Source organism: Bipolaris oryzae (assembly GCF_000523455.1).
Source record: "Bipolaris oryzae ATCC 44560 unplaced genomic scaffold scaffold_6, whole genome shotgun sequence".
Taxonomy (NCBI): domain Eukaryota; kingdom Fungi; phylum Ascomycota; class Dothideomycetes; order Pleosporales; family Pleosporaceae; genus Bipolaris; species Bipolaris oryzae.
Window position 1 is genome coordinate 109,007 of NW_006911282.1, and position 25,964 is coordinate 134,970.

Sequence of the window (25,964 nt, forward strand, 5' to 3'; positions counted from 1 at the left end):
TTGTTCCGCGCTTCTCTCAACCACTCGTTTGACATGTTCTCGGGCCTATACGACCATTGCAGCCCTACCATGGCCCTCCAGCGGCTCCGAGGCAGTCGTAAGCCCTATGGCTGAGTTGCTCTACCGCCCAGTGCTTCGGACCGACTTGACTGCACGTCACTGAAGTCCACTTGCATCAATCACTTTATTCCCGCATCGCCATGCACACATGCATTCCCGTCTCGGTAATGCATCTTGCCGTAAAGAATACTCCGCTAGCTAACCACCAACAGTTTCACCTGTTCCTACGTACGTATACACCCTCGTTTCATGCTCTAACCAGCTTGGATACTACCGTTGCATTACATATTTTGTATCTACCATTCAACTCCATTCAAACTCCGTCACCATAAACGCCTGCGCTCTGCTACCATGTATGCCCACTCATCCATCCCCACGACACATTGTTGATACAGTTAAAAAAACAAGTCCTTGCTCACAACACCATGCTCGCCTAGTAGGCAACGCCACTCCTGCCACGCCCGGGCGTCTTGAACGTCATGGACTGCATCTGTTGCTCTACCAGTCCGCCAAGCGCCAGTGTGTCCTTCGGATCAACTCCCATCCTCTCGAAATCATTGAAGCCAGAAAGATAGAAGCCAGCAATCACCACCAGGTACGACAGAATCAAGATCGACCCCTTGAAGTAGTTGCTCTTTCCTTCACCATACATGTACGACAAAAGGAAAACGCACAGAATGACCGTGATCATGTCCCACTGGGGAAAGATGAGTGTGAACGACTGGTTTGCCACTTCGTGCGCTGGAATGTATCCGCTGTGCATGGCGCTGTAGAAAACCAGAGCCGGGATCTGCAACAGACAGACTTGCAGAGCATATGCAGATCCAATTTCCATAGAAAGCGCAATATTACCGTTCATAGCAAACGAAATGGCGTTCAAAAACTCGGTCGTGTTCGGCACCAACGCGAACAAGGTGATGCCCAGGAACTTTTCGTCAATATCAGATCCTTCCAGCACCCCGTCGACCGTGTTGACAAGAATCTCGGCGATGATGGCGTATGCAACAGTCGCTGTCAACAAAATGGCAGCACTCTTTTGGCGACTCCAGTTTGGTGCATCGTGCCCTCCAGAAGTATGCCCGGGCGCCGTCTCGCCCTCGTCGTGAGCTGCCTCGGTATTGGCCCGAGTATGAGCAGGCCGATCAGAGTGCCCTTTGCTGGTTGTATGAGCAAGTTGTGCAACTTTACGAGGAGTCTTGGTAACATCACGTGTCGCTAGAGCCGTCGTTGTTGCAGCAATCTCAGTAATCTGGCGTGCTAGCGATTCCGCGGCATCATCCGTAAGGCCTTCGACGTGGAAAGAGTGGTGCACATTTGTTTGGCCATCCTTGGGTGGTACCAGGTGGGGGGTGTTGCTGTCTGCTTTTGAACCTGGTCGCCTGTCGCTTGATGTGGATTGCTCTGGTCCAATGCCAACCTCTTGTAGAGTTTGACTAACCATGCGCTTGTACAACTGACTGTCACGCACATGCGCGCGATTGACAGAATGTCCGGTCGATTGCCTCATAAAAGAGGAATGGGGGAAATCTCCATGGCCACTCTGACTGAGACTGCTCGCGCTCATCTCCAAAAACTTCTTCTCTTGAGCGTCTGGCTCAGTCCAGATTGTAGCGGCATGAGTTCGTAGAGTAAACAATAGACCGATGATGTAGGAGAAAAATAGCAATGCAGCTGAAAACCAGGTATATGGCTTGACAGCTTCATTGTAGAACCGGTCGTGAAGTGCTGGTGTTTGCGAGTAGTAGCATCTGCGGCAGTCTCTCTCCAAGGGAGCAGAGGAATGAGGTTTAATACACTGGTGACAGTTGAGTTCATGCTGATATCAGTTAGCAGGGGCCTTTATAAAAAAAATAAGAATGCAATCCTTACGCTTCCGTAGATCTGGTAGAACAATGTGGGTCCAAAAGCGCCGATGACGGCAAACAAAAGCATGGTTGATGTCACACCAGCCGACCGCACATTGAACCGCTGGGTCTTGCGTTTCAGTGCTCCGAAACACATGGACAAGCCTGGAAGAAACAGAATACCAGCGAAGATACTTCCAATAATGCTTCCTTCGACAAGTTGCGCTTTTCCCTGATTCAGCGCTACGCAGTAGAGGAAAACCTCGACAACGGTTGAGAAGAAGGCGTTGATGGTCGCGCCGACCCCCATGGATGATTGAGCTGAGATGGAAGCCACTGCTTGGCCAATGAAATATGCCAGTGGAATGATGGACAACAATGCAAGCGTGAATAGCAGAAACTGGTCCGTCAACCAGAACTTGAGCTCCATGGCTTCAGCCAAGACAAAGTAGTCGAAGATGGTAAAAGCGACCAAGCCAAGGAGATTGATGAGAAAAATGTTTGTGCCGTCAATCGTGTATTTCCAGTACTTGATGCCGACTGCTCGATAGGTGCAGAGCAGGATAGAAGATGACTCTCCTGGACGGCGTACATTACCATTGTCCGAGTGAAATGAGAGAGCCAAAGGGTGACGACGCAAGTGGTCCAATAAGAGCATGGTGGTTTTACCCATGGGGATCGTAAAGACAAGAAACCAGCAGAGAATCGAGACGAAAAAGAGCGAAGGCATCAAGATGCCATAGAAGAAGAGGAAAAAGATTACTCGACCAAGGGTCCATTTGCCGCGACCAAAAAGTCTCCGTTTAGTGGTGGCTGTGTCAGTATGGTTCACGTTACCACGGCCGTGTCTTCCAAGCAGACTCATGGTCTCGCTGCCAGCAGAGTCGACACTGTTGCGCCTACGACCGACGAGCGAGCTCTCACCACCGTTAATGGGGCCAAAGAAAAGGCGTCCTTCTTCAATGTCACCGCTCTGCCACTGCTCATACTCGCTAATGCTGCGACCTTCACCTTCATCTTCGTCGATGTAGGCCTCGTCCTGCATGAGCTTGACATATTTGCCAAAGGGGTAGAATAGATATGAGGCAAGGTGGAAAAGGAGACGCGAGTACTCTTTGCAGCTTTGGTTGAAGCCAAGCAGAGCGCACAGCAGACCCCCGGCGCTCGCCACGACCGCCAGCCACCAGCCAAAGACTAGCGTCCAGACAAGATTGAACAGGAGCAACCACCTACTGACGTAGAGACCTGGTGATGAGTGGATATCGGCCTCTGCATTGCGCTGGACCGACCGACCCTTTTTGTAGAGGGCGGGCTTCCAGATCCTGATACCAAAGGGATGTGTCACGTTGATTGCATCCTGACGGTCGCGTAGGGTGAAGCTCTCCGCGTCACTTAGCTCGTCATCGTCGGCGCCTCCGCTTTCGTCTTCTGCTTGCACCGTCTCTTCACTCGAGGAGACGGGCGTCGCGTCTGCATCCGTGCCGGTTGTTAGTCCTGCGCTGTCCTGCTCAGCCTCGTCGTCTTCGGTAGAGTCTATCGTAGTCAGGGTCGCCGGCTGTGCAGCGGTTCTGCGTCGCACAGTCGAGGATTTGCGGCGCAATGTCTGTCGTTGTTTCTTTTGCTGGTCTTGCTGAGCCTGGTCGAGCTCGACCTCCTCCTCGGCATCGTCGACACTGAATTCCTGTCCCTTCTGCGGCCATTTGGACGACGTTGTGCGGCGCGTCATTGAGGGCTTCTTAGGCTTGGAGGAGCCTTCTGAGACCGGTGGATTTTGCGGACGACGGTCCTTGCTGTCTTTACCGGTAGAGATGGTGCCTATGGCCGCGTTAGCGTGTTGGCATTGGCGGCGTTGTTGTTGCTGTTGCTCGTGGTCTTTGTCTAGGAGTCTTACCATAGCCCGAGGGCTGCATGGCAGCTTGGGATCGCCTACGCGCGGATTCCCCAGCCATGGCGGTTTGAGCGGGCGTGTCGCTGGCCGTGGTGGTGCCTTGGGTGCTGCTCCGATGAGATGTCTCTGGGGAGGGTTTGGCCTCGCCGCTGTTGGGAGTGCGGTCCTCCATGGCGGTGCGGTGGATACTCGCAGAGACACAGAAAAAGAGCAGGCAGGCTATCTGCAGCCCGGCCTTGTTTTGGGCAGTGTGGAAACTTAGAATGGCCCCAGCTCAGGCCTTGTGTTTATGCGCACGAGTCACTCTAGCCTGTCGCCGTGCAATGCCAGCGATCAAAGAAGGGACGAGAGGCATGTCCGTCTTTGCCGTGCCCGCATCTGCTGAGGTCTGGTGTGGGCGGAAGCTGCAGGCAGATGACCAGCCATCATGTGCGAGCGGCCGCCTCACCCACTCAGCACCACACCACTACACCAGATAGCCATGGCATCTTGTGCGGGCCCTGTCTCACTGCCGATAAAGCCGGCTCACGCGCTGCAGCCGATTCTTTGGTCTGCACGCAACATCGACCAGCTCTTGTGATGACGGCACATTAATGGGGCCCTATCTGTAGCATCTTCTGGCTATGCCTTTTGCTACCCAGCTCCCCACCCGTCTGCATCTGTGGCGGTGCCGCGGCAACGGCAGCAACAGCCCCGGCCGCGGCGGGGCATCCCTATTGCTATCGCCATGGCGCCTCAACATGTGGCGCAGGCGCTCGCCCACGGCCAAACCATTAATCCGCGCGTCGCAGCTTCGGAAGCTTCCAGTGGGACGGGCGTGTCAATGTCCGAGCCAGTCCAACAATCACCCACGGCCGTGCCATTGCTATCCCCATCACCATCGCCGTCCCCACCACGTATCCACGCTCACTCTCTACCATCCACGTGTCTTGTGGCTCTCCGTCTGCCTCCAGAGACTTGTGCAGTACCGCCCCTCTCTCTACCAACGGAACATCGCCGACGGCGCCCGCCACAGCCATGGCGCTCGACACCTTCTTCCACAACAAGATCGAGGCGATGAAGCTCGAGATCATACAAGGCCAGGCAAAGCTACGACGACTTGAAGCCCAACGCAATGACTACAACTCGAGAGTGCGGTTACTGCGCGAAGAGCTGGGCCTGCTCCAGCAGCCGGGGTCCTATGTTGGCGAAGTAGTCAAGGTCATGGGCACCAAGAAGGTCCTGGTGAAGGTGCATCCCGAGGGCAAATACGGTAAATACCCACAACACGCTACACAAAGCTCTAACACTAACTCATCTAGTCGTCGATGTTGCCGACAGCGTCGACATCACCAAGCTCACCGCTGGCAAACGCGTCACCTTACTCAGCGATTCGTACAAGCTCGAAAAGCTACTCCCGTCTTCGGTCGACCCGCTTGTTTCGCTCATGATGGTTGAAAAGGTGCCCGACAGTACATACGACATGATTGGTGGTTTGGACCAGCAGATCAAGGAAATCAAGGAGGTCATTGAACTTGGTCTACAACATCCCGAACTCTTCGAATCACTCGGTATTGCCCAGCCCAAGGGTGTTTTGTTATACGGCCCCCCTGGAACTGGAAAGACGCTGCTTGCGCGTGCTGTTGCGCATCACGCCGACTGCAAGTTCATTCGAGTATCTGGTAGCGAGTTGGTCCAAAAGTACATTGGTGAGGGTAGTCGCATGGTTCGAGAGCTGTTCGTCATGGCTCGAGAGCATGCTCCTAGCATCATCTTCATGGACGAAATCGACAGTATTGGATCAAGTCGTGTTGAGGGAAGCTCTGGCGGCGATTCAGAGGTGCAGCGAACTATGTTGGAGCTGTTGAACCAGTTGGATGGTTTTGAGCCGACTAAGAACATCAAGATCATCATGGCAACCAATCGACTTGACATCCTCGACCCCGCTCTATTACGACCTGGTCGCATTGACCGAAAGATCGAATTCCCACCGCCAACCGTCGAAGCGCGTGCTGATATTCTGCGAATTCACTCGAGGAGCATGAACTTGACACGTGGAATCAATCTCACAAAAATTGCGGAAAAGATGAATGGATGCTCTGGTGCCGAGTTGAAGGGTGTCTGTACTGAGGCTGGTATGTATGCCCTCAGGGAGAGGAGAGTGCACGTCACACAGGAAGACTTTGACTTGGCGACGGCCAAGGTGCTGAACAAGCATGACGACAAGGCCACCAGTCTGAGCAAGTTATGGAAATAGGCGACAATGCTGAGCCCTCTAATCATGCTGAGATGCGCCGACGCTTATGAGGATACGTTCAGCAACAAGTATGGCGTAGACACATTCTACAAACAAATAATGACTTTTTGACAACCCCCCATTGCCTTCGAAAGACTGCGAGAGTGATGTTACGTCATCTAGGCTAAATCACCACATTGGTCACTCAACCGAACTCCGGCCTTCACACCATCACCCCATATGCAGTGCAGATCTTGCCGAAAGTTAGATACACAGTGTATGGCGTATCACTATCCCCTCAACTTGCATAAGATCTACAGTAATGGCTCTGTGTTCTATGACGAGTATGTAGGCAGCTCAAAGCATATAATTAGTCTTCGTATACGACGTCAACCCAAGGTTCGTGCACCCCACATGCAAGGTCACCTTATCCGACTGTGTGGCTGCATCGCGCAAACAAAGAGACCGATTGCGTGATGAATACTACTAGGGTCTATCACCTTATATGCAGTCTCACCAGAATAGTCTGGTTGCACAGGACGTTCGCAACTACCAGCGCCCAACCCACCCTGGCGCTATCCTCTTTCATTACACACCTGATCAACTCTGCCAACCGTAAACACAAAATTGAAAATTACTCGGCAAGAGATTTCAGCCCATTCACCATTTGAAAGAAGGTAATGGCGGAGGCAGCAGCAGCAGAAAGTGCGCATGGGGCGGACGACCATAAGAACCCTACAATACATCACACAACGAGAGATGAAGCAGCACCTGTCAGTGTTCTTGAGGACGGATCGTTGGACCCTGTATACGAGGCCAAGGCGAAAGTGCTGAACAAAGCAGTCCAGGATATAGGTATGGGACGGTACCAGTGGCAGGTCAGTCTCCTACTGCATGCGTCCAATTCCCATTTAGCCACATCTCTATATTCCCATCTCGTGACTTGCGTACGAGCTCCCTTGTCGCTCAAAATTGTTAATTCCGACTATAGCTCTTTATCGTCATTGGATTCGGATGGGCAATGGACAATCTATGGCCTATTGTGACATCACTCATCTTCACCCCTGTTAGCAACGAATTCAGACCGAATCGACCACCTTTTCTAACCTTGTCCCAAAACATCGGTCTCCTGTTTGGCGCTGTGTTTTGGGGATTCGGCTGCGACATCTTTGGTAGGCGATGGGCTTTCAACCTCACCATTGGCATCACTGCGGTTTTTGGTATGGTAGCGGCCGGCAGTCCGAATTTTGCTGCCATTGGCACTTTTGCTGCTCTCTGGTCTGTTGGCGTTGGTGGCAATCTTCCCGTCGACTCTGCCATTTTCTTGGAGTTTTTACCCGGATCCCATCAGTACTTGCTTACCATACTCTCGATTTACTGGTCGCTAGCACAAGTTTTTGCTACGCTTGTAGCATGGCCGTTGCTGGGAAACTTGACATGTCAACAGACCGAGAATACATGTACAAAAGGAGAAAACATGGGTTGGCGGTATTTTGTGCTCGTAAGTGAGACTTTACAATTATTTACGAGCATAGACTAACACAAGAAATCAGGTAATGGGCGGCACAGCATTGATCATGTTTGCCATACGTTTCGTCTTCTTTACCATTTTCGAGTCTCCAAAATATCTCATGGGCAAAGGTGAAGACGAAAAGGCCGTTGAAGTTGTTCATGAAGTCGCCCGCCGCAACGGCAAAACATCGCCATTGACAGTTCAAGATCTAGAATACTGTAACCTTGTCGCACGACCGGGAGTCTCTCAGCAACAAATCACCGCAGCAGCTGCAATCAAGCGAAATCTCCAGAAGCTGGACAGTTCGCACGTCAAAGCCCTCTTTGCCACAAAAAGGCTCGCCTTCTCCACCAGTGTCATCACCGTAGTCTGGGCGTTTATTGGACTTGGATACCCCCTCTACAATGCCTTCCTGCCCTACATACAAGCAACTCGAGGCGTGGATTTTGGCGATGGATCAACATACATCACCTACCGTAACAGTCTAATAATCGCTGTTCTGGGCGTCCCAGGCTGTATCCTCGGTGGTGTTTTGGTCGAAACACCCTTGATTGGCCGCAAAGGCACCTTGGCCGCATCCACGGTTCTCACAGGAGTCTTCTTGCTTTGCTCTACTACTGCTCTCACCTCGGATAGCCTGCTCGGCTGGAACTGCGCTTACAATTTCATGAGCAACATCATGTATGCTGTCTTGTACGCTTATACTCCGGAGATTTTCCCCACAAAAGATCGGGGCACGGGTAATGCCATCACTGCGAGTGCGAATCGGATTTTCGGTATCATGGCTCCGATTGTAGCTATGTTTGCGGACCTGGAAACGAGTATACCGGTATATGTGTCTGGGGCGCTTTTCATTGCTGCTGGGCTGCTAGTCCTTGTCTTACCGTTTGAGAGTCGTGGAAAAGCTAGTATGTAGCAGGGAACATCCCATGAAGCAGAGGGCCTTGGAATGGTAACGTAAAAGTTCGAGGGGTATTAATCTAATCGTGAATCAAACTCTATTTATTCATTCTTGAAAGAAACGAACTCTGTGCCCACATCCCTATATACCTAGCACTGGGCATTAATAGATTCGATAATATTGCTTTTACTTCCCCCTGTTTTCTTCAAAAGTTTCTACAAAACCTATACTCATGACGGACAAAAGCAGGGCAAGAATGTTACTATTCTATATGTTTTCTGGTTAAGGTTAAATATATACTATAGAGTAAACGATCAGTCGCGTGGTTAAGGCGCTGTTAAAGGATTGCGGCGTAGTGCATCCCTTGAGATGCTCCAAACTAAAGTGCTTGTAAGCATTTGCCTTTAGATCGTAAATTATTATTTTTATGTACTAGGACTACTACGTGCTATATTTGTTGCCTTTCTTAATTCTAAACTATATCCTATGGTTATTCTACAAACTAGTATATCTATTAAGCGTTGTTTCACTTCAGTCCCCTTCGTTTAGCGATACTTTGTAGAGTATCCATCTACAAAGACTTTGTTGGTACTACTTACTAATCTATAGCCACTTATTATAACACCACTTTACTGTGCCTCCCTAACTAGCCTTCCTGATGTTAAGTCTATATGCCAATGTGGCCTTGTAGCCGTTGTTTGTGAACATGTCGAGCCTGTACATGGCTTATAGGGAGCAAGAGCTCTATTGAGGCTGAATTCTATTACCTTATGGAAGAGGGACTATAGATATCCTCTAGAGCTGTACCAGCACTATCTTCTTATATTGCTAGTTAATACTCTGCCTTAACGTACTAGGTTATGGCCGTGCGTTCCCTGCCATCAAGCTGCTATAAGACTACTGTGTGGCAGCAGTTCATCCCTAATCTCGGACAGTGACTTGTAGTGTGTTCTATTTTCACATATAGTACAGGAATACTACTACTAACTACGTAGTAACTGTAATTACGAAATTGGTTGAACAATGTCGATATGAGATGACTAAGATGACGTCATCCCTCTACTCACCCAACTTTTCCCACCTCACCCTGCTACACACCCTAACAGAACACTAGCCCTGAAACACTCCCTCGAAATGAGCGAATCAAAGGAAATGGTAATCATACTTACCGGTGCTTCAAGAGGTAAGTCAATCTTCCGACCCACCAAGCCCACTCATAATCCCAATATTTCCCTTTTTTTTTTAAATTTTTCCAAATAAAAAAAAAGTGGCATATCACAAAGCACGTGCAAATCCCCCTCGCCCATTACACCAAACCAACAACCCTCATGCCCTCATTCCCCTATAATACCGACATGCTAAATGGTGGTTCAAAAACAAAGGAATCGGCCAAGCAATCGCACACCATCTCCTCTCGCGCTCCCACAAACTAATCCTCATATCACGCACGCACTCTGCCCTCGACGCGCTGCACTACCAGTATGGCTCCGAAAACGTCGAGGTGCTCGCGGGCGACATGTCAAACGCCTCTATCCCCAAACGCGCCGTGGAACTAGCGCAGGAGCGCTGGGGGAGGCTGGATGCCGTGATTGTGAATCATGGGACGTTGGATCCCGTTAAGAAGGTAGCGGATGCCGGGGTGGAGGAGTGGAGGAAAGGGTTTGATGTTAATGTTTTCAGTGCAATCGGATTGGTATGTTGAGATTGTTATCATTTTCCCTCTAATCTTGTGTTTTTTTTATTTTTGCTTTCGTATATGAAATGCTAATGGGATAATGGTAGATTCAAGCGGCACTTCCCTTTCTGCGTAAAACAAAGGGCCGAATCATTCTTACTTCTTCTGGAGCAGCAGTATCTGCGTATCAGGGATGGGGCTGCTATGGTGCGGGTAAAGCGGTGCTAAATCACCTTGCGTTGACGCTTTCGGTGGAGGAACCAGACGTTACTACCATTTCTATTCGACCGGGTGTCGTGGATACGGAGATGCAGCGGGAGATTCGCGAAGTGCACCATGAGCGAATGAGCGAAAAGGACAGGGAGAAGTTTAGCGGACTGAAGAGCAGTGGAGGTCTTTTGAAGCCAGAGCAACCTGGAAACGTAATCGCCAAACTTGCTGTCAGTGGCGGAAAAGAACTTAGTGGCAAGTTTCTCAGTTGGAACGATGAGAGTCTCAAGGCATTTCAAGACGAATAGTAGTAAATCATCATAGCATGCATAGGTCGTTATCATCATTTAGAATCTACATTACAGGATCATCATCATCTCGCTCAAGAGCCCTTTCAGACTTTCTATCCGCCTTTGTACTCTAGAGAACGTTTATGGGTTACCGAAATCTCCATGCACTTATTTGGCAGGCCGACCAGCCAGGGTATCAATATCTGTAGGCTGTGATGGGGCTTGCGGTCTACCAGACAGCATATCCACCGTCTCCTTGAGAGCCATCCAGAACTCATGCTTAGGGCGTCTTCGGTGCCACTCAGTCTCCCGCTTCTCAACAGACTCCATGGGGGAGAAGAGCAACTTGCTGCCCTTGATACCAATGACACTAATGGACATGGTATCATCCTCAATGTCATCGGGCGACATGCCAGCATAGCTCTCTAGATGCTGCATGGCCTTGGTAGCGAACCTCACAGCTCTGACACGATCCATTGGAGAGGGAATGGTACCTTGCTGGAAGTGACCAGGAACTCCGTGGCGAGATTCAAACTTGCCTTTGCCAGCTTCGGCAATCATCTGTGCAATGATCTGCACAGAGTATGTCTTTGATGCTTTTTCGTTGACCAAGATCACTTTGCCAGATCTGCTGATGCCCTTGTCTTTTGCGAATACACTACGCAAGTGGTCGATATCGCGGTCCAGCATCTTGAGGTCGATGCCGTCTTCTGGTGTGTACACTGCCAGCGCTCCAATACTGAGACCAGCGACAGTCGCAATGTAACCGGATTCACCACCTTGTGTCTCAATGACGAAGACACGACGGCGGGTTGCGGATGCAGATTGGCGACAGGCATCAGAATATTGAATGAGGGCATTCAGACATGTATCCGAACCGATCGAGTACTCGGTACCAGGGACATTGTTTGAGATGGTGGCGGGGAGGATAACCTAGGCTCATGTTAGTACCTGATTCATACGTCATAAACCCCAAATTCGTGCTTGAATATACTTACCATGGGAATCTTGAACGCCTTGTAGTGTTCGCGTGCTTTTCGCAGTTCAGAGACTGCCGTGAACGCCTCGAATCCACCAACGACGAACAAAGCCTGGATATTGTACTTCTTAAAGACAAACGAAACAGTTTCCAAGTCCTCACTAGGAAGTCCACGGTTTGTGCCAATCTCAGATCCTCCCTTGGATGCCCAAGTCTCAGCATCGATCCATTTGATGTCTCGGACCGCGCCGATTGGCTCATCGGAGTGATGGCGGATGATACCAGGGAAACCATTGTGAAGTGCGACCGGGGTGTGGCCACGAGCAAGGCAGTGCGCTACGGCGGCACGAGTAGCTGCGTTCATTCCTCCGGCTGGAGCTCCAACGTGAATGATGCCAACACGCATGCGCTTGTCCTCGGGCAACAAGAGCTCAGGCTGGTCGGCTGCTGTAGTGATCTTGTAGGCCTGGTATTGTTGTTCGAATTCAGTGTCGCGGAACTGCATAGCCTTATGGAAGTCCTTGTTTCCGATAGCTACAGCAACTTCTTTGGTCTGAGCAACGGCCTCGAGGAGCGGGCGGCGGACAATCTTGTTCTCTTGCATACAGATGACCGGGCTGGGTACTTCGGGGCTAGCGTCCAAAACGGCCTTTACTGCTTCAACACCTTGAAGTGTTGACAGCATACGATCGTAAGCACATGGTGTGCCTCCACGCTGGACATGTCCAAGCGTAGTTACACGAGTGTCGAGCTTTGCATCGTTTGCAAGAACGTTCTTGACGTGTTCTGATGTGATTTTGTTAAGGTTACGATCGATGGCGCCTTCAGCGACGACGACAATCGTCTTTCGCTTTCCCATTTGCCTGTGCTTCTTGATCTGCCGGCACATTTCTTGTTCCCAGCCTTCTTCTGGTGGATTCTCTGGAATGAAGACAAAGTCTGCGCCAGTTGCAACACCGGCACTAAGGGCAAGCCATCCGCAATGCCGGCCCATGACCTCGATGACGAACGCTCGCTGGTGACTTACGGCGGTAGTGTCGACGGAGTCGATGGCCTCGCAGATACGGCCAAGTGATGTGTAGCAACCAATGGTGGCATCAGTCATGGACAAGTCATTGTCAATGGAGCCGACGAGACCGACAATGTTGAGGTGTTTGAAGGGTTCAATCTGCTCGGGCGTGAGCTGCTTATCTTTGACCAATTCGTCTAGCAGTTCCGGCCACTCTGCGCGGAACTTGTCTGCACCGGTGAGGGAACCATCACCACCGCAGATGATGAGGGCGTCGATTCCCTTGATAATCAGGTTCTTTGCGGCTGTCCGGCGCCCCTCGCGCTGCATAAACTCCATGCATCTCGCTGTGCCGATGAGGGTGCCTCCTTCTGACAGGAAGCCTCGAACATCTTCCCACTTCATCTCCTTGATCATGTCGCCGCCTTTGACCAGGCCGTCGTAGCCCTCATATATGGCGTAGGCTTCGCAGTTGTTGTGAAGGGCGGTACGGACAACGGCTCGTACTGCACCGTTCATGCCGGGCGCGTCTCCTCCGCTAGTCATGACTCCAATGCGCCTCTTCTTGCCCTCGAGGGGCGCCGGGACGTCGGTGGGCGCCATATTGTGGTGGTAGTGGTAGTGGTAGTGGTGTGATGTAGTAGTAGAGGAGTGGACGGGGGTGGGCGGAGAGGGCAGAATAGAGGGGCAGGTGGCAGGTGAATGTGTGTGTGAGAGAGGGGGGGGGTTATCAAAGGCAGTGAGTGAGTGCAGGATAGAAAAGATATTTGGACGTGGGTCGATATGAGGTCAAGGTGGATTCACGCGTCTACTCTAGCAGAAAACTTGCGGACGCCAAAAGAAGCGGGCCCCTGCGTGTTGAGGAAGCTTCGATGGGCAGAGGGGGGAATGGTGGGAGATGGAGGGGTAGCTTTGCCGAAGGTGCCCTGGAGAGGCGCAAGTCACAAGTTAAATACAGAGCAATGGCTGGCGCGTCCTATCGCTGAGGTGGCTGCTGGTGCGTGGGACGCCGGCGACGAGGGCTAACAAGACGGAGTACTGTATGTATGCGTGTGTTTGCAGCCGGTGAAGAACAGGCCATGGTCTGATTTGACGGTGCTGCTAGCCCAATGACGTGGGAGCCCCCAAGAAAAGAGCTCCCCGGTCCGCTAGGGTGGGGTCGCACCACCGTACCACCGGCGATCCGCAGTGCAGGCCAAGAAACACCAATGCCATACTTTGCGCTGCCAGCGCCTTTGCACTTGTCCCTGAACGCCTCACTCGCTGCCTTTTCCTGCAGTCCGGTCACGCCACCTCTTGTCCGCTCCAGGATGAACAGGACGAAATCAAGCGGGATTCAGTTGCGACCATGATTGATTCGTTGATTGAGTGGTATCACCCCACGCCGGTCCAGACAAACCTGTCCAACAAGCAACTACTACAGTGCATGCACAAGTACGCGTATGTACATAGATACACGCCTCGCACCATAACCAAGACGACGTTCCATTACCGCTACACCGTTTTCATCAGAAAGCGCCAACTTCCAGACCCTCTCGCGCCAACGTCTCAAACACCCTAGGCGGAAGCTTATACTTGATCAAACCAGCAAATACCATTAGGTCCTTGGCCTTTTGCAGCAACTGGTCAGCCAGCACCTTGCGCATCTGGTCTTCAAATTGTCCAGAAAGAAGATGCTCCCGATGCCTTGAACAGCACCCAATGCACCATAGTAGCACATTGCCAATATTCCGCGATATCTCCTGAGGATACGAGTTGAAGCTGTTGGCTGCGGCCCGAATGTCGCTGACGTTGCCTCCAGCAGACAGCGGAAGGATGCGGAGATTCTCGATTTGCTAACAAACATGTCAGTGGGAACCAATCTAGTCCGACTATCTGCAAACGTACCCCGAGTGCTGCCATGTAGTCGCCGGCTTCAATCACCTTCTTGGCATTGTTAAGCTGGAACAGGATGCCTACCGCTTCACGGTTCACCTGCGAAACCTTCTTCCACCACAGACTATTTGCATTGTATAGAGCCAGGACCTTCTGAGCAAGCTCCACAGGATCGTCTGTTCCAAGCATGCTCAAGCTTGACGACGCGTCCGACTGCTGTTGCTGCTGTTGCGACTCGCCTGCATTCAAGCGTGGCTTGAGTGGTTCCAGACGAAGAGGCTCTTGACCAAGCTCTACCGAAAGAGCCTCAGCAAGCGCACGGTTGAGAATTGTCACCACGCTGTCATACTCGCCGGCCAAGTGGCACAGCAGAATGGCATCGTTGATGCGTCCATTATCATCTGCCATTCTTGCCGCTTCGCTCGTGATTGTATTGAGCAGACCCGTTTCGCCGTCGAGTTTCAGTAATGGCACACGCTCTTGGATGAGACCAGGCGTTGTTTGCCCATTCGACTTGACATCGCCCAGCAATGTGGAAAACTCGCGTGTCTCAAGAACAAGCTCACGGAGTGCCTCGTGGCAAAGGTCTGCTTGCTGCCTGCCCGCTTCACCCGGTAGGTCTGCGTTCATGCATATCAACACCAAGTAGTCAGCTGCAGCATCAGCCCGGGCCGCCCGGAAGTCACTGGTGTAGTATCCAACCACTCGTCCAAAGTTCAACTGCGGTTGTTGTCGTGTTGTGTAGGTCAAAATCTCGCCTCCAGCTGTTGTCCAATCTGAAACCCGCAAGAGCCCATAGTAGTCCAGAGCAATGGCGAAATGAACCGCAGATACGTAGTTGTGCGTGTAGAGATAGTTGACGGCAGGCTCGAACAAGCCAGCAAGCGTAGCAAGATAGAAGTATACCCCGTATCCACCAGCAGATTCTGCCGTGTCGTTCATGAAGTGACGTTGGCCAATGTCCTTGATCGTCGTTCGCAGCTCTTCCAAGCCAAAAATCTCGCCTGCATTTTCTTCGGCTCTGTTGCCTTCACGAGCCAAGTTGAACTGCAGCCACACCCAGTCGTCCATGGTCTCCTTGATAGGCTCCAGGTTGCGCTTGCTCATGTCGCACCGGCCTACAATCTTGTAACAGGCCATGCGATAAGGATCTTCGGGCGTCTTTAAACGAGTCCTCTGAGCATGTGTGTGGCCCACCTTTTGTTGAGTGTCCGGGCTCAGTCTACGGTCAGGGTCCGTAGCATACTGTGTGATTGCCAATTGAAAGTTTCTATCGGTGTTTTGGAAGAAGTTTCTCTTCTCTCGGACATACTCGGCAGCTTCCGTCAAAAGACCACCTCTGAGTAAGAAGAAGATGATGATCCATGGGAACTCGTCTCCTGCTTCTCCTATCCTTTGGAACAACTCGGTATCTGCACCGAGCTCCTTAAACGCAGCTTTGGCTCTGACAAATCCACGAATCTTGTTGAGCATCGACGGAACACCTCCAACAAGCGCTTCCGACGGATTCTTTCGCAAAACCTCATCTACCTGTTCCAGGAACTTGTTTTCTAGGTACTTGCGAGAGCCATCTAGTATACGCTTGCGCATCCGCACGCTCGCGACAGAGTTGGGCTGGTCGTCCAGATAGTCCTTGGCAAAGCTCCGCTCCTTGGGCTGATTTGAACCAGGGTTGGATGCTTCTGCTTCAGTCTTCTCACCAGTAATAGAAACAAGTGCTCCGTAAGCGTTGATGAAATGATCCGAGTACTCAGTGCCAGCAGCCTTCTCTACGCTAGAGAAAGAGTGAAGCACGGAGAACGACTCTTCGCGCAACCTTGCCTCATTGAGCCTCTTGACCTCGTCCATGAATTTCTCTTGCTTGTCTCGTGCATATCGGTCTTGGAGTCCAACTTGCCCGCCCATGACGGACTTGTCAGAGACATCTCGGCCACCCAGCACGCTTTGAGAAGCACCAAGGACAGGTGGCCCGGCAGCGGAAGCTCCAAACGTCGATCGTCCATTGACTGATGCTCCATTAGGGCCCATGGAACGACCCTTACGTGCTGTAGCACGTCCGAAAGCCCCTCTAGCTGTGCTGCCAAAGGCGCTCTGCGAGGCTGCCATATCTTCGCTCTGTCTGCCCAGACCAAAATGCTCGTAGATCCTCTGCCGCTGTTTATCCCATTCAATCTGTACATTGTCCTCGAGAAATGTGTCGAAGTCGCGCTTGGACTGCTCTAGTCCCTCTTGGATGAGGGCTAGGGTGGATTGCGAATGCAGGTTGGAGATGTAACCATCTACGTCGTTGTCGAAGAGACTCTGAGCCTGGCCAGGTGTAGCGAGGCCTGCCTGGGAAGAGAACTGGTTGAGATCTCGGAGGGTGCTGCCCATCTTCACGCCAGAAGCCGAGAGCAGGTAGTGGCTAATAAGCGTCAGTACAAATCCTCCTGGTAACTGCACATCCAACTTACGCAGCGCGGTCTTGAGCGCGATCCTGAACCTGATCCGCCGAAGGGCCTCCAGAACCCAAGTTTCGCACCTTGCGTGCAATGTCGCCAAGGCCCAACTGGAGCGACGGCAGCTCGTCAAAGTTACTGATGCCATTCTCGCCAGCATTGCGCTTACGTCCCCGTTCCAGGAGATGATCGAAATGAGCGGAGCGGCCGGAGCCTGCGTTTGCCTGGGCCAGCGACGCGCCCTGTTGCTGGGGTTGCTGTGTCTGCTGCTGGGTCGAGGTGGTATTGAAGAGCGAGGACTGGCCAAGGCCGCCCGTTTGTTGCGTGTTATTGGTAGTCGGTTGTGCCGCCGTGTTGCTGAACAGAGAGAAGCCGCCCGTTTGTGGCTGCGATTGCTGCTGGGGTTGCGTTGTCGATGCTGCGCCAGCGAACAGCGAGGGTGTCGTGGTAGCAGTTGACTTTGCTGCACCAAGGCCGCCGAACAGACCACCGCCTAGGCCTCCGCTGCTTGTTGCTTGCGTCGTGCCAGATTGCGCATTGGATGTGCCTCCGCCCAGATTGCCAAACAAGCTCGATGTCGTGCCGCCCGATGCGCCTCCTGCTGTTCCAAACAAGCCTCCGCCCGAGGTTCCAGTAGAAGCAGGCTGCGAGCCTCCAAGATTGCCGAACAGCGACATGTTAAGTGTGTTGGGCTGTGTTGTTGGTGGTGCCGAAAACAAACCTGGAGCAACGAGATCGCGTTGTTGAACCAGCAAAGCTCGGGCACTTTTTATCCCTGCCAACTCCAGGAACCGCGTCAAAGTGAGAGCGCGGGTGACATCCTGTGCCGACTCGGCCATGCAAGTGACAGGACCCCGATGTGCGATCAGGCTTTAGTCCTCCCCGCCTTATCATTGTCTTCAATAATTGTGGCTTTCATCAAATCAGCTGATTTGGCCTAAAAAAAATATTTGTTCCGGGCTGAGAGACGGTGAAACATGTTTCTCCAAGAAATCATCACAATAACATACTTTGTACCAACGAGTGATTGTAAACTGGAAGGATAAAAACATTTCTGTGTTCCTGGTAGTAGTATGCGCAAACATCTAAGCTGGTCACCCTCCCATAGCAATCCACCTGGATGAATCGCATTTATTTTTTGCAGCCTAAGCCGACAAACACCCAACTGTATAAACCCTTCAAGAGTGTTGGTGAACCGCAACATCCAGAGAGAAAGACGCGTCGTTTCAGTTTCATTTCCTACTGTACGAGATGACCAATTCTCACATACCCAACTTGCCCGTGTTTGTGCAGACGGTTGACGGATTCAGACACGAGACAGCAAAGTACAATCCCTGCCAGCGAGGATGGTATCAAGACGGTCGAAGACTGCGACCTGTAAAGACTTCGAAGGCCTTCATATGGCCAAAAGATGGCAAGAATGGATCATCGTGGGGCCGTATGAAAGACATTCTCCGCAATACTGGGCCTGATATATACGTTGGGTTTGGTGCTCGTTCCACAGACTGCGTATCCAGCCGTCCCCCTCGATCTCAATGGGCCGGATATCCCCATCTTAACGAGTCCGGCATGACGTACGGCTTCAACTCGCAAAAGTTCGCCCCTTGGACCAAGTCTCGCGTGCTTGGCGGACGACAGTACAGCCTAAGCTATGACTTTCGAACCCGAAAACACGCCGAACCAAACCGGTCGACGTGGACAGATGCTATTTGGCAACAGGAGCCATACAAGAACAGGAAGTCGAATCATTACCCAGAAGCGGTGCGAACAGTGAATGGAGTCTGGTTCCAGGATCCTCAGTACCTGCCGCAGGTTTTGGGTGGCCATGTGAATAACGAGTTCGGCGTTGGGCTTCCATTTCGCCATCTCGTTTGACTTTACTCTCACTATGTAAAGATTCAAAACGAACAGGTGCAGGCTTCAATCACTCGAGGCAGCTCTCATGGAGTGCTACCCAGACTGTATCCAGGCGTTCATCTGCTGCAGCAACTTGCTTGCTTCGTCGCGCGGTAGGTGTCAAGGCGGCACTATCTAGCATCTTTGAACATTTGTCACAAGATAACCCTTTGACAGTCTTGTATGCAGCAATCATGTCCTAAAATGGTCAATATATTGATATCCATGGTGTCTTTGACGTGCATGTGGTGATGCAAACATACCAGTAGATATCCCAAGTCGTTTTTGTTTGGCCGTGAGGCGATACAACGCGTAATTGCTAAACAGTATTCGGTTGTCCCAAGGCAATCTGCATTGAGTTTGTGACGACCGTTTGCTTCACGCTCAATATTGACTCGGAACTTGAGCATGAGAGAGCTGGCAACGAACCGAATCTACAAAAAAAGTGAGCAAAATGAAGTATACAAGCGAAGTAGTAGCCTTACCTGTATGCTATGGTCATTGTCGTTTGTCTCGACCTTGAGGGTCGGATGCGCCTTGCGAAACTCGACGACTATACGAGATATATCACTATCCGCAAACACGGCGCCGGTATCCTCGGTAGTTTTGCTTCCGCTCTTGCTTGTAGATTTATTTGCTTCCTGCTCCCTTTCGACCCAGCCGTGGGAGGGGACCGAGACGGCCTCAGACAAGTCGGCATTTGCGCCAAAGCTCTGCTTGGCATACTCAAATGTGTTCTGTACCTCAGGGAGCTTCCAGCGATCCTTGAGCGCATTGAGGCCAGTCTGAGAAGAGACTACGCCCTCGGCGTATAACTTGTACGTTGTTGGATTTGGGGGTCTATGAAAGGGCTCGATTACCCGTGGAATAGCCAGGCGAAGGTCGTCTATCTGCAAAAATGTCAGTTTTCAATCAGCCAGGCATGCCAACCCATGTATACCTGCGTCTGCAGCTGTTCCAGTTGAGCGAGAGCTGCTGTACACTGCGCTTCGTCCCAGCCCACGCTGGGTCCCACTGAAGTATCGGAAGCCCCCATAATAAGAATAAAGTCAAAGAAACACAAGCAATAAATGAAGAACAGTGCGCGATGGCAACCAAAGTACAATACGAAGATATAGAGTGGTGTAGAACGGTGACGTGAATGGTGGGTGATGAGTGTTATCCCTGTCGCATTGAAGTTCGAAGAGCACGCCAAAACTCACGGACGCTCGACAATCGGCACCTCGGATCTACCCCGTCGTCCTTCTCCACACATGGACGCGTTTTCACGTGCTCCGCATACGCTCCAAACAGGGCAATCCGCCTGCTGGGCTCTCGCCTAAACATCAAGTGTGCTCTGCATGATAATTCCAACCGATGAATACAATTTGAATTCCAATGCGCTTCTAAAAAAACACACCCATGTATATATATAATACAAACATGCCCATGGCCATCTACAATTTTGACTGTTCTCTGACGACTTTTTCCTTTGGCCCGACAAGCGGATCGTATACGTTCAAGCCCAGTGTATCTTGTGGCACAGGTGCCGTGTGCATGCTCAGTCCCCTGGTATCAAGCATAGAAGGATTCAAGTCAGCAATGCTTGAAGCCCCAATCAGGCGCATATTCATTTCCATTTCATCTTTCAACAGTTGCATGGCGCGATCAACACCCGGCAGACCATACGCCGACATGGCGTAGAGGAAAGGACGACCAATACCAACGCCCTTGGCACCCAGAGCCACAGCCTTGATGATGTCTGTTGCTCGCCGCACGCCACCATCAATGTATACCTCGATGCGGTCTTGCCATCCGCGTGCGCGAAGAACTGGCATGACTTCAGCAAGAACCTCTACACCCGAGCGGGCGAACTCGAGCTGACGACCACCATGGTTGGAGAGGACAACGCCCTCTACGCCAATCTCGACGGCACGGATCACATCCTCGACGCATTGCACGCCCTTGAGAACGATGGGCATCTTGGTGATGCTCCTGAACCACGGGATGTCCTTCCAGCTCAGGCTCGGGTCAATGAAGGACGAGATGGCCCGTGCGGCGCCCTGACTGCGGTCCACATTGTCGCCGCCAGTGCTCTGGACACTGCTGCCAACGTCGTCAAACTTGCTTCGCATGTCTTTCTCGCGACGACCGAGCTGTGGAGCATCAACAGTAATGAAGAGGCCTTTGCAGCCTCGCCTCTCGGCATGCTGCACGATGCGCTTGGTGACTTCGCGGTCCTTGTTGACGTAGAGCTGGAGCCATTGGCATTGGCCGTCTTTTGCCTCATCAATAATCTCGTCGAACGAGCACGATGCCAGTGTAGGAATCATCTGGATCACATTGTGCTTGTGTGCGCCGCGCGTGAGGACAACCTCTCCCTCTGGGTTACCGAGCTTCCCGAGTGCGGTGGCGGTGACGTAAAAGGGTATGTCGCACTTTGTGCCGAGCATGGTGGTGGAGATGTCGACCTTCTCAACGTCTACGAGGACGCGTGGTCGGAACCAGATCTTGTGGAATGCGCTGTGGTTCTCGCGCATCGTCTGTGCAAGGATTGGGTCAGTCGATCTCCGGGCTGGCAAAGGCGTCGAGCAGACTCACAATCTCATCGTCAGCACCGCTCGAGTAGTAGGCCCATGCCGACTTCTTCATGACGTTGCGGGCGACGGCCTCAAAGTCCATGAGGTTGTAGCATTGCTCGAGAATGGGCATACGCTCAATGCGCTTCTGCCTCGCCTCCTCGTCGGGATCGAATTCCTTTGCTTCTTGCTGCACCGTCGCCATGTCGACCTCGCCCAGGTGCTTTGACTTGTCGAGATACTTGTCGAGCGTGTCGGGGGGGTGAATTGGCTCGTAGGCCTCGGTGGCGTCTTTGCCGGCATACTTCAAGATGATCTTGGAGCCGCCGGGGTGCTCAGGGAGGAATTCGGTGACATCGTAGGCACGGCCGTGGACAATGACCCAGCACGAGTCACTGTTGTTGTGCGACGAGACCTGCTCGCCGGTGAGCTTGTTGCGCTGGGTGTTGTTGCTATCGTGGTTCATACTGGGCAGTGGATGCAGGTCAAGACTTCCCCAGAGACGGGGAAAAATATATGGAGATTAGCTAGCCTATGTCCATGCACGGGGGCTGGTCGGGGGAACGGAAAGCCACGGGTGCTGACGGCGGTGTAGACAAATAGCGGCAATATGTGTGGAGGGTATGTGTATGAACGCATGTCTCCGAGTACCAGGCCTGCTAGCTCGGTCCATCTGTTCCCGTAACATCAGTCCGGCACCGGGTTCGTATCGAGCACCCCGGCACGGTCCCCCTTTTTTTTTTACTGTGGAGGTACACATACACACCGCAACCGTCACTGCACGTGTGCATCCATGCATGTGCGTATTTACCTAGTTACTGTATACGTACATGGGCATGTCGGTACATGGAGGACGTCCTCTGGCCGCAGCGCCGAAACGCGGGGAAGACACAGCGGGCTGGGCATGACGCGCACCACTGTCGACTTGCCCTAATGCCCCAATACTGCCTTACTGCGCTCAACAGCACAAATACAGGCGACGGGGCCCTCCCCCTTCTCTTTGTGACCATCACCCGGCGGCCGTCACACCCAGCCAATGTCTCCCATCGCCCGCCAGTCTCGTTTGCCCACCCGCGTCATATTGGCCAGCGGCGGCCGTCACATGGTGCTGTTAGCCAAGACAAGGGCCGCAAGCACAAGCACAAGCAAGCGCCAAACGGTGCGGGAGGCCTGTGTGGTCCATATGTCATTTGTCTCTGGCCCTCTGGCCCTCTGGCCTAAAATGTCCCCAGGCTGCTTCTGCGCGCCTCTGCCTCTGTCGACGACGGCACACGCTCTGCTCGCCATGCCACTTGCCCTGCTACCGCAACCACCGCAGCCTCACTCGCCTCTCCTGGCCCGGCCCACCGTCTGCCGCTGACCCACCCCCACCCCCGTCACACTCCCCCCGGGCCCCGTCCGTTGCCTCTCGCCTCTCCTCGCCAGTCCGCCATGTCCAACAGCCTCGAGGCTAAGATCGTGGTGCTCGGCAGCCAGGGCGTGGGCAAAACCTCGCTCGTCCACCGCTACGTCAAAAACGCCTTCACCCCGCCCACGACACAGTCGACCGTCGGCGCCTCCTTCCTAACAAAGAGAGTCGTCGACATCGACACCTCCACCGTCGTCCGTCTGCAGATATGGGACACGGCAGGCCAGGAACGCTTCCGCTCCATATCCAAGCTATACTACAGAGGTACGCGGCTGCTTCCCCTCAACCGAACCTCATTTTGAAGGGAAAGAGAAAAGAAAAAAACAAAACAAACACAAAGGGACTAAAGCTGATATCGCTCACAGGTGCAAACGCGGCAGTCCTGTGTTATGACATCACGGATCCTCAGTCTTTTGACGAAATGGGCCGCTGGTTCAAGGAGCTCAAGACGAACCTTGGAGACGACGCCATCCTCCACGTAGTAGGCACAAAATCCGACATCATCGCCGCAGACCCCACAAAGCGCAAGGTCCCCTTTGAACGCTGCATCGCCTATGTTGCAGAGAACCTCTACCCCGCACAGACCGCACAACCGCACAATGCTCAGCCAAACGGCTGGGGCTCCGTGCCTGCGACATTCCAGAGTGGCTCCATGGCTTCTCCTCAGAGCAACAGGTCTAGTGGCTTCTGGGGACAGGACCTCGGCTGGGACTGCTGTCACGAAATAAGCGCAAAGGACGGCGAAGGCGTGGATGAAGTCTTCCGAGTCATCACTCGCAAGTTGGTTGAGCAGGAGCAGAAGAAGCTTGAAGAGGAGCAAAGACAACTGACCATGGCCGGTGTCACTCCAGCCCTCGACAACAACGGCAACGTAACGGGATACTTTGATTATCCTGGCGCTGCTAATGGTAGTTTCCGCCTAGGCGCCGCCGATAAGAGGCGAAGCTGGCTAGGCTTTCCCACTACGCCCGGTGCCACTGGCCACCAACAAGAGTGGGAAGAAGACATCAACCGGGCACAAAAGAGTAAGAGTGGAAGGTGCTGCTGATCGTATCTCTGCCTTGCCTCGTCGTCTGTCTACCTCTCCACTAACCCCCTTTTCATGCACACAGCGAGCACACCGATCAGCTTCGTTTCGAGATACCCACCCACTCTTTGTTTCCACGACTCAGTGCTCCAGTGTGTTATTTCTTGTGGTCAAGTTGGTCCTGTTACATCCGAGTACTTTCTAGCTTATGTTATCCATCTCTCTTGACTCTCTGTTTCGGCGTACAAGGTAGCATTTGCATAGCCCCAAGTACCAGCGAGCGTGCATTGATTTCAAGTTTCAGAAACTTTCTTCTTCCCTAGTCAACGCTCTTGTTTTATGAATAGCTTGAATTCATAGATTGATTAACGTCAGGTATCGTGCTTTATGATGTAACTCTAGCAGCAGTCTATCAATTTCTAAATGTTTAAACATGCAGTCATGGGGCGCGTGTCTGTTGCCTACGCAGATGTGTTCACTCCTTACACAAACATGGCCGTGACCCAAAGCAGTAGCATCCTTAGCTATGCCCCGCTTTATCGAAAACCTTCTTACCAAACTTCCAGACTTGCTCCACAGCAAACTTCTTATCCGTACCAAGGCCTTCCTGGAGATCCAAAACTACCAGATCCGCATCAGCCCCTTCGTTAAGCGTCCCTTTCGCATCCTGCACGCCCAACATCCTTGCCGGTGTCTCGGTGACAGCTTTCAGTGCCTCTGGTACACTGGCCCCTGTCCAGTTGATAAAGTTTGTAACGCAGTCTATGAGTTGGATGCTGCTTCCCGCAATCTTTCCATTCTCCTCGAGCGTGAGCATAGACCCTTGTTTGATGATACGCGACCCGTTTGTCCAGTCATATGTCCCGTCCGGCATGCCCGCTAGCCGCATAGCATCAGTGACGAGTATGAGGCCTTCGGGATGTGCGTTCCACGCAATCTTGATAGACGTGGGGTGGAGATGGATGCCGTCAGCGATGATGCCAAAGTATGGCTTTTGTATCGAAGAAGATGGCGTGCCCAGAAGACCAAAGATTCCCGGGTTCCTGTGGTGCAAAGGCTGCATGGCGTTGAACAAGTGTGTTATCATGCTTGCGCCCGCCCTGACGCCCGCCTTTGCTTCTTCGTACGTTGCTTCCGAATGTCCAATAGACACGACAATACCACGTTCCGCCAGTGGCTGTACGCACGACAGGGCACCTCGAAGTTCCGGCGCAAGCGTTACAAGCTTGACAGATGAGGACGATTGCAAATGACTAGCGCCATAGCATGTCTCCATGTCAGGGACGCCGTTCTCGGGCTCGCAGAGGAGGGATGCGTTGTGGATGCCGTTCTTAGTGCGGTTAAGAAAGGGCCCTTCGCAGTGGGCGCCGAGCGATTCTGAGCCAAGGGATGCATCGCGGGCAGTACCAGATGGACCCAGGAACGGTAGAGCTGTTTGGTAAACTTCGGGTGGTTGCGAAGTCAGTGTTGGCAGGTATGATGTGACACCCGTCGATACCAGTCGTCGGTTGACTTGAAGCACTCCCTTTCCGTACGCCACTGTTCCCTCGTCCGGTATGACGGAGAAGTCAAAGCCATATGCTCCGTTGAGCTGTGTATCTATCAGGCCTGGGCAAAGGATACGGCCGCCCAGGTCGACAATCTCATCTGGTGCAGTTCGATGTTCGTAGAGCAGCTCCTGCCCATTGATGATCTTCCCGCTCGTAGAGCTGACCCAAAGGTCTTCATCGACGAGAGCATTTCCTCTGACCAGCAAGCAGTTGGTGAACTTGATGACGCCAGAGGATTCATGCAGATCTGCAGAAGCAGAGGGCATGGGGGCGATCGAAGGCATGGCAAGTGAAAAATGGAGCAAAGATCAAAGGATTGGCTAGTTGTGCGCGGTTGAGCAGGCTCAACACCCTTCACAAAGCAAATGGCGGCTCTCTTGCTACTTTATCGCGAGCACTTGTTCGCCAGTGACGCCATTAGTTCATCAACAGCAGGCTAAGTTGCCCTTGAGAAAAGTCTACATGGACGCATGTGATGCGCACGCTGCCCGTTTGCACACGCTGAGTGGATACACGGAGCGAAGGAACATGACGATGACTACACCAGCCTGACCGGTCTTACCATGATAGTTTCGGAAAGACTACGGGGTTGTGCGAGGTGTCATCGGAGTTGCATGTCGTTGATAAC

The 25,964-nt window shown here is 52.4% G+C and overlaps 11 protein-coding genes across 11 annotated transcripts; 5 read left to right on the forward strand and 6 right to left on the reverse strand.

Annotated features, from left to right (window-relative positions):
- Positions 1–493: 493 nt before the first annotated feature.
- On the reverse strand, positions 494–3,964 carry COCMIDRAFT_1009 (uncharacterized protein; the record flags this gene model as incomplete). The annotated part of the gene is made up of 3 exons (XM_007684927.1): positions 494–1,876; positions 1,930–3,719; positions 3,796–3,964. 3 exons carry the CDS (start codon positions 3,962–3,964, stop codon positions 494–496), a joined length of 3,342 nt encoding a protein of 1,113 aa, XP_007683117.1.
- An 845-nt stretch (positions 3,965–4,809) lies between these two features.
- On the forward strand, positions 4,810–6,028 carry COCMIDRAFT_1010 (uncharacterized protein; the record flags this gene model as incomplete). The annotated part of the gene is made up of 2 exons (XM_007684928.1): positions 4,810–5,044; positions 5,094–6,028. The coding sequence occupies 2 exons, from the start codon at positions 4,810–4,812 to the stop codon at positions 6,026–6,028; spliced, it is 1,170 nt and encodes a 389-aa protein (XP_007683118.1).
- A 659-nt stretch (positions 6,029–6,687) lies between these two features.
- Positions 6,688–8,436, forward strand: COCMIDRAFT_82276 (uncharacterized protein; the record flags this gene model as incomplete). Its single annotated transcript, XM_007685005.1, has 3 exons — positions 6,688–6,885; positions 6,999–7,508; positions 7,561–8,436. 3 exons carry the CDS (start codon positions 6,688–6,690, stop codon positions 8,434–8,436), a joined length of 1,584 nt encoding a protein of 527 aa, XP_007683195.1.
- Positions 8,437–9,555: 1,119 nt separating this feature from the next.
- On the forward strand, positions 9,556–10,614 carry COCMIDRAFT_82183 (uncharacterized protein; the record flags this gene model as incomplete). The annotated part of the gene is made up of 3 exons (XM_007685006.1): positions 9,556–9,604; positions 9,804–10,114; positions 10,204–10,614. 3 exons carry the CDS (start codon positions 9,556–9,558, stop codon positions 10,612–10,614), a joined length of 771 nt encoding a protein of 256 aa, XP_007683196.1.
- Positions 10,615–10,764: 150 nt separating this feature from the next.
- On the reverse strand, positions 10,765–13,187 carry COCMIDRAFT_32384 (uncharacterized protein; the record flags this gene model as incomplete). Its single annotated transcript, XM_007684974.1, has 2 exons — positions 10,765–11,529; positions 11,595–13,187. The coding sequence occupies 2 exons, from the start codon at positions 13,185–13,187 to the stop codon at positions 10,765–10,767; spliced, it is 2,358 nt and encodes a 785-aa protein (XP_007683164.1).
- Positions 13,188–14,092: 905 nt separating this feature from the next.
- On the reverse strand, positions 14,093–17,574 carry COCMIDRAFT_82451 (uncharacterized protein; the record flags this gene model as incomplete). Its single annotated transcript, XM_007685007.1, has 3 exons — positions 14,093–14,419; positions 14,472–16,863; positions 16,913–17,574. 3 exons carry the CDS (start codon positions 17,572–17,574, stop codon positions 14,093–14,095), a joined length of 3,381 nt encoding a protein of 1,126 aa, XP_007683197.1.
- A 574-nt stretch (positions 17,575–18,148) lies between these two features.
- On the forward strand, positions 18,149–18,772 carry COCMIDRAFT_32386 (uncharacterized protein; the record flags this gene model as incomplete). Its single annotated transcript, XM_007684975.1, has 1 exon — positions 18,149–18,772. The coding sequence occupies one exon, from the start codon at positions 18,149–18,151 to the stop codon at positions 18,770–18,772; it is 624 nt and encodes a 207-aa protein (XP_007683165.1).
- A 49-nt stretch (positions 18,773–18,821) lies between these two features.
- COCMIDRAFT_32387 (uncharacterized protein) lies at positions 18,822–19,829 on the reverse strand (the record flags this gene model as incomplete). Its single annotated transcript, XM_007684976.1, has 4 exons — positions 18,822–18,992; positions 19,057–19,227; positions 19,279–19,683; positions 19,734–19,829. The coding sequence occupies 4 exons, from the start codon at positions 19,827–19,829 to the stop codon at positions 18,822–18,824; spliced, it is 843 nt and encodes a 280-aa protein (XP_007683166.1).
- Positions 19,830–20,229: 400 nt separating this feature from the next.
- On the reverse strand, positions 20,230–21,817 carry COCMIDRAFT_82318 (uncharacterized protein; the record flags this gene model as incomplete). The annotated part of the gene is made up of 2 exons (XM_007685008.1): positions 20,230–21,315; positions 21,374–21,817. The coding sequence occupies 2 exons, from the start codon at positions 21,815–21,817 to the stop codon at positions 20,230–20,232; spliced, it is 1,530 nt and encodes a 509-aa protein (XP_007683198.1).
- Positions 21,818–22,782: 965 nt separating this feature from the next.
- Positions 22,783–23,807, forward strand: COCMIDRAFT_1017 (uncharacterized protein; the record flags this gene model as incomplete). The annotated part of the gene is made up of 2 exons (XM_007684929.1): positions 22,783–23,023; positions 23,125–23,807. 2 exons carry the CDS (start codon positions 22,783–22,785, stop codon positions 23,805–23,807), a joined length of 924 nt encoding a protein of 307 aa, XP_007683119.1.
- A 499-nt stretch (positions 23,808–24,306) lies between these two features.
- On the reverse strand, positions 24,307–25,620 carry COCMIDRAFT_22173 (carbohydrate esterase family 9 protein; the record flags this gene model as incomplete). Its single annotated transcript, XM_007684950.1, has 1 exon — positions 24,307–25,620. One exon carries the CDS (start codon positions 25,618–25,620, stop codon positions 24,307–24,309), a length of 1,314 nt encoding a protein of 437 aa, XP_007683140.1.
- Between the last annotated feature and the right edge of the window lie 344 nt (positions 25,621–25,964).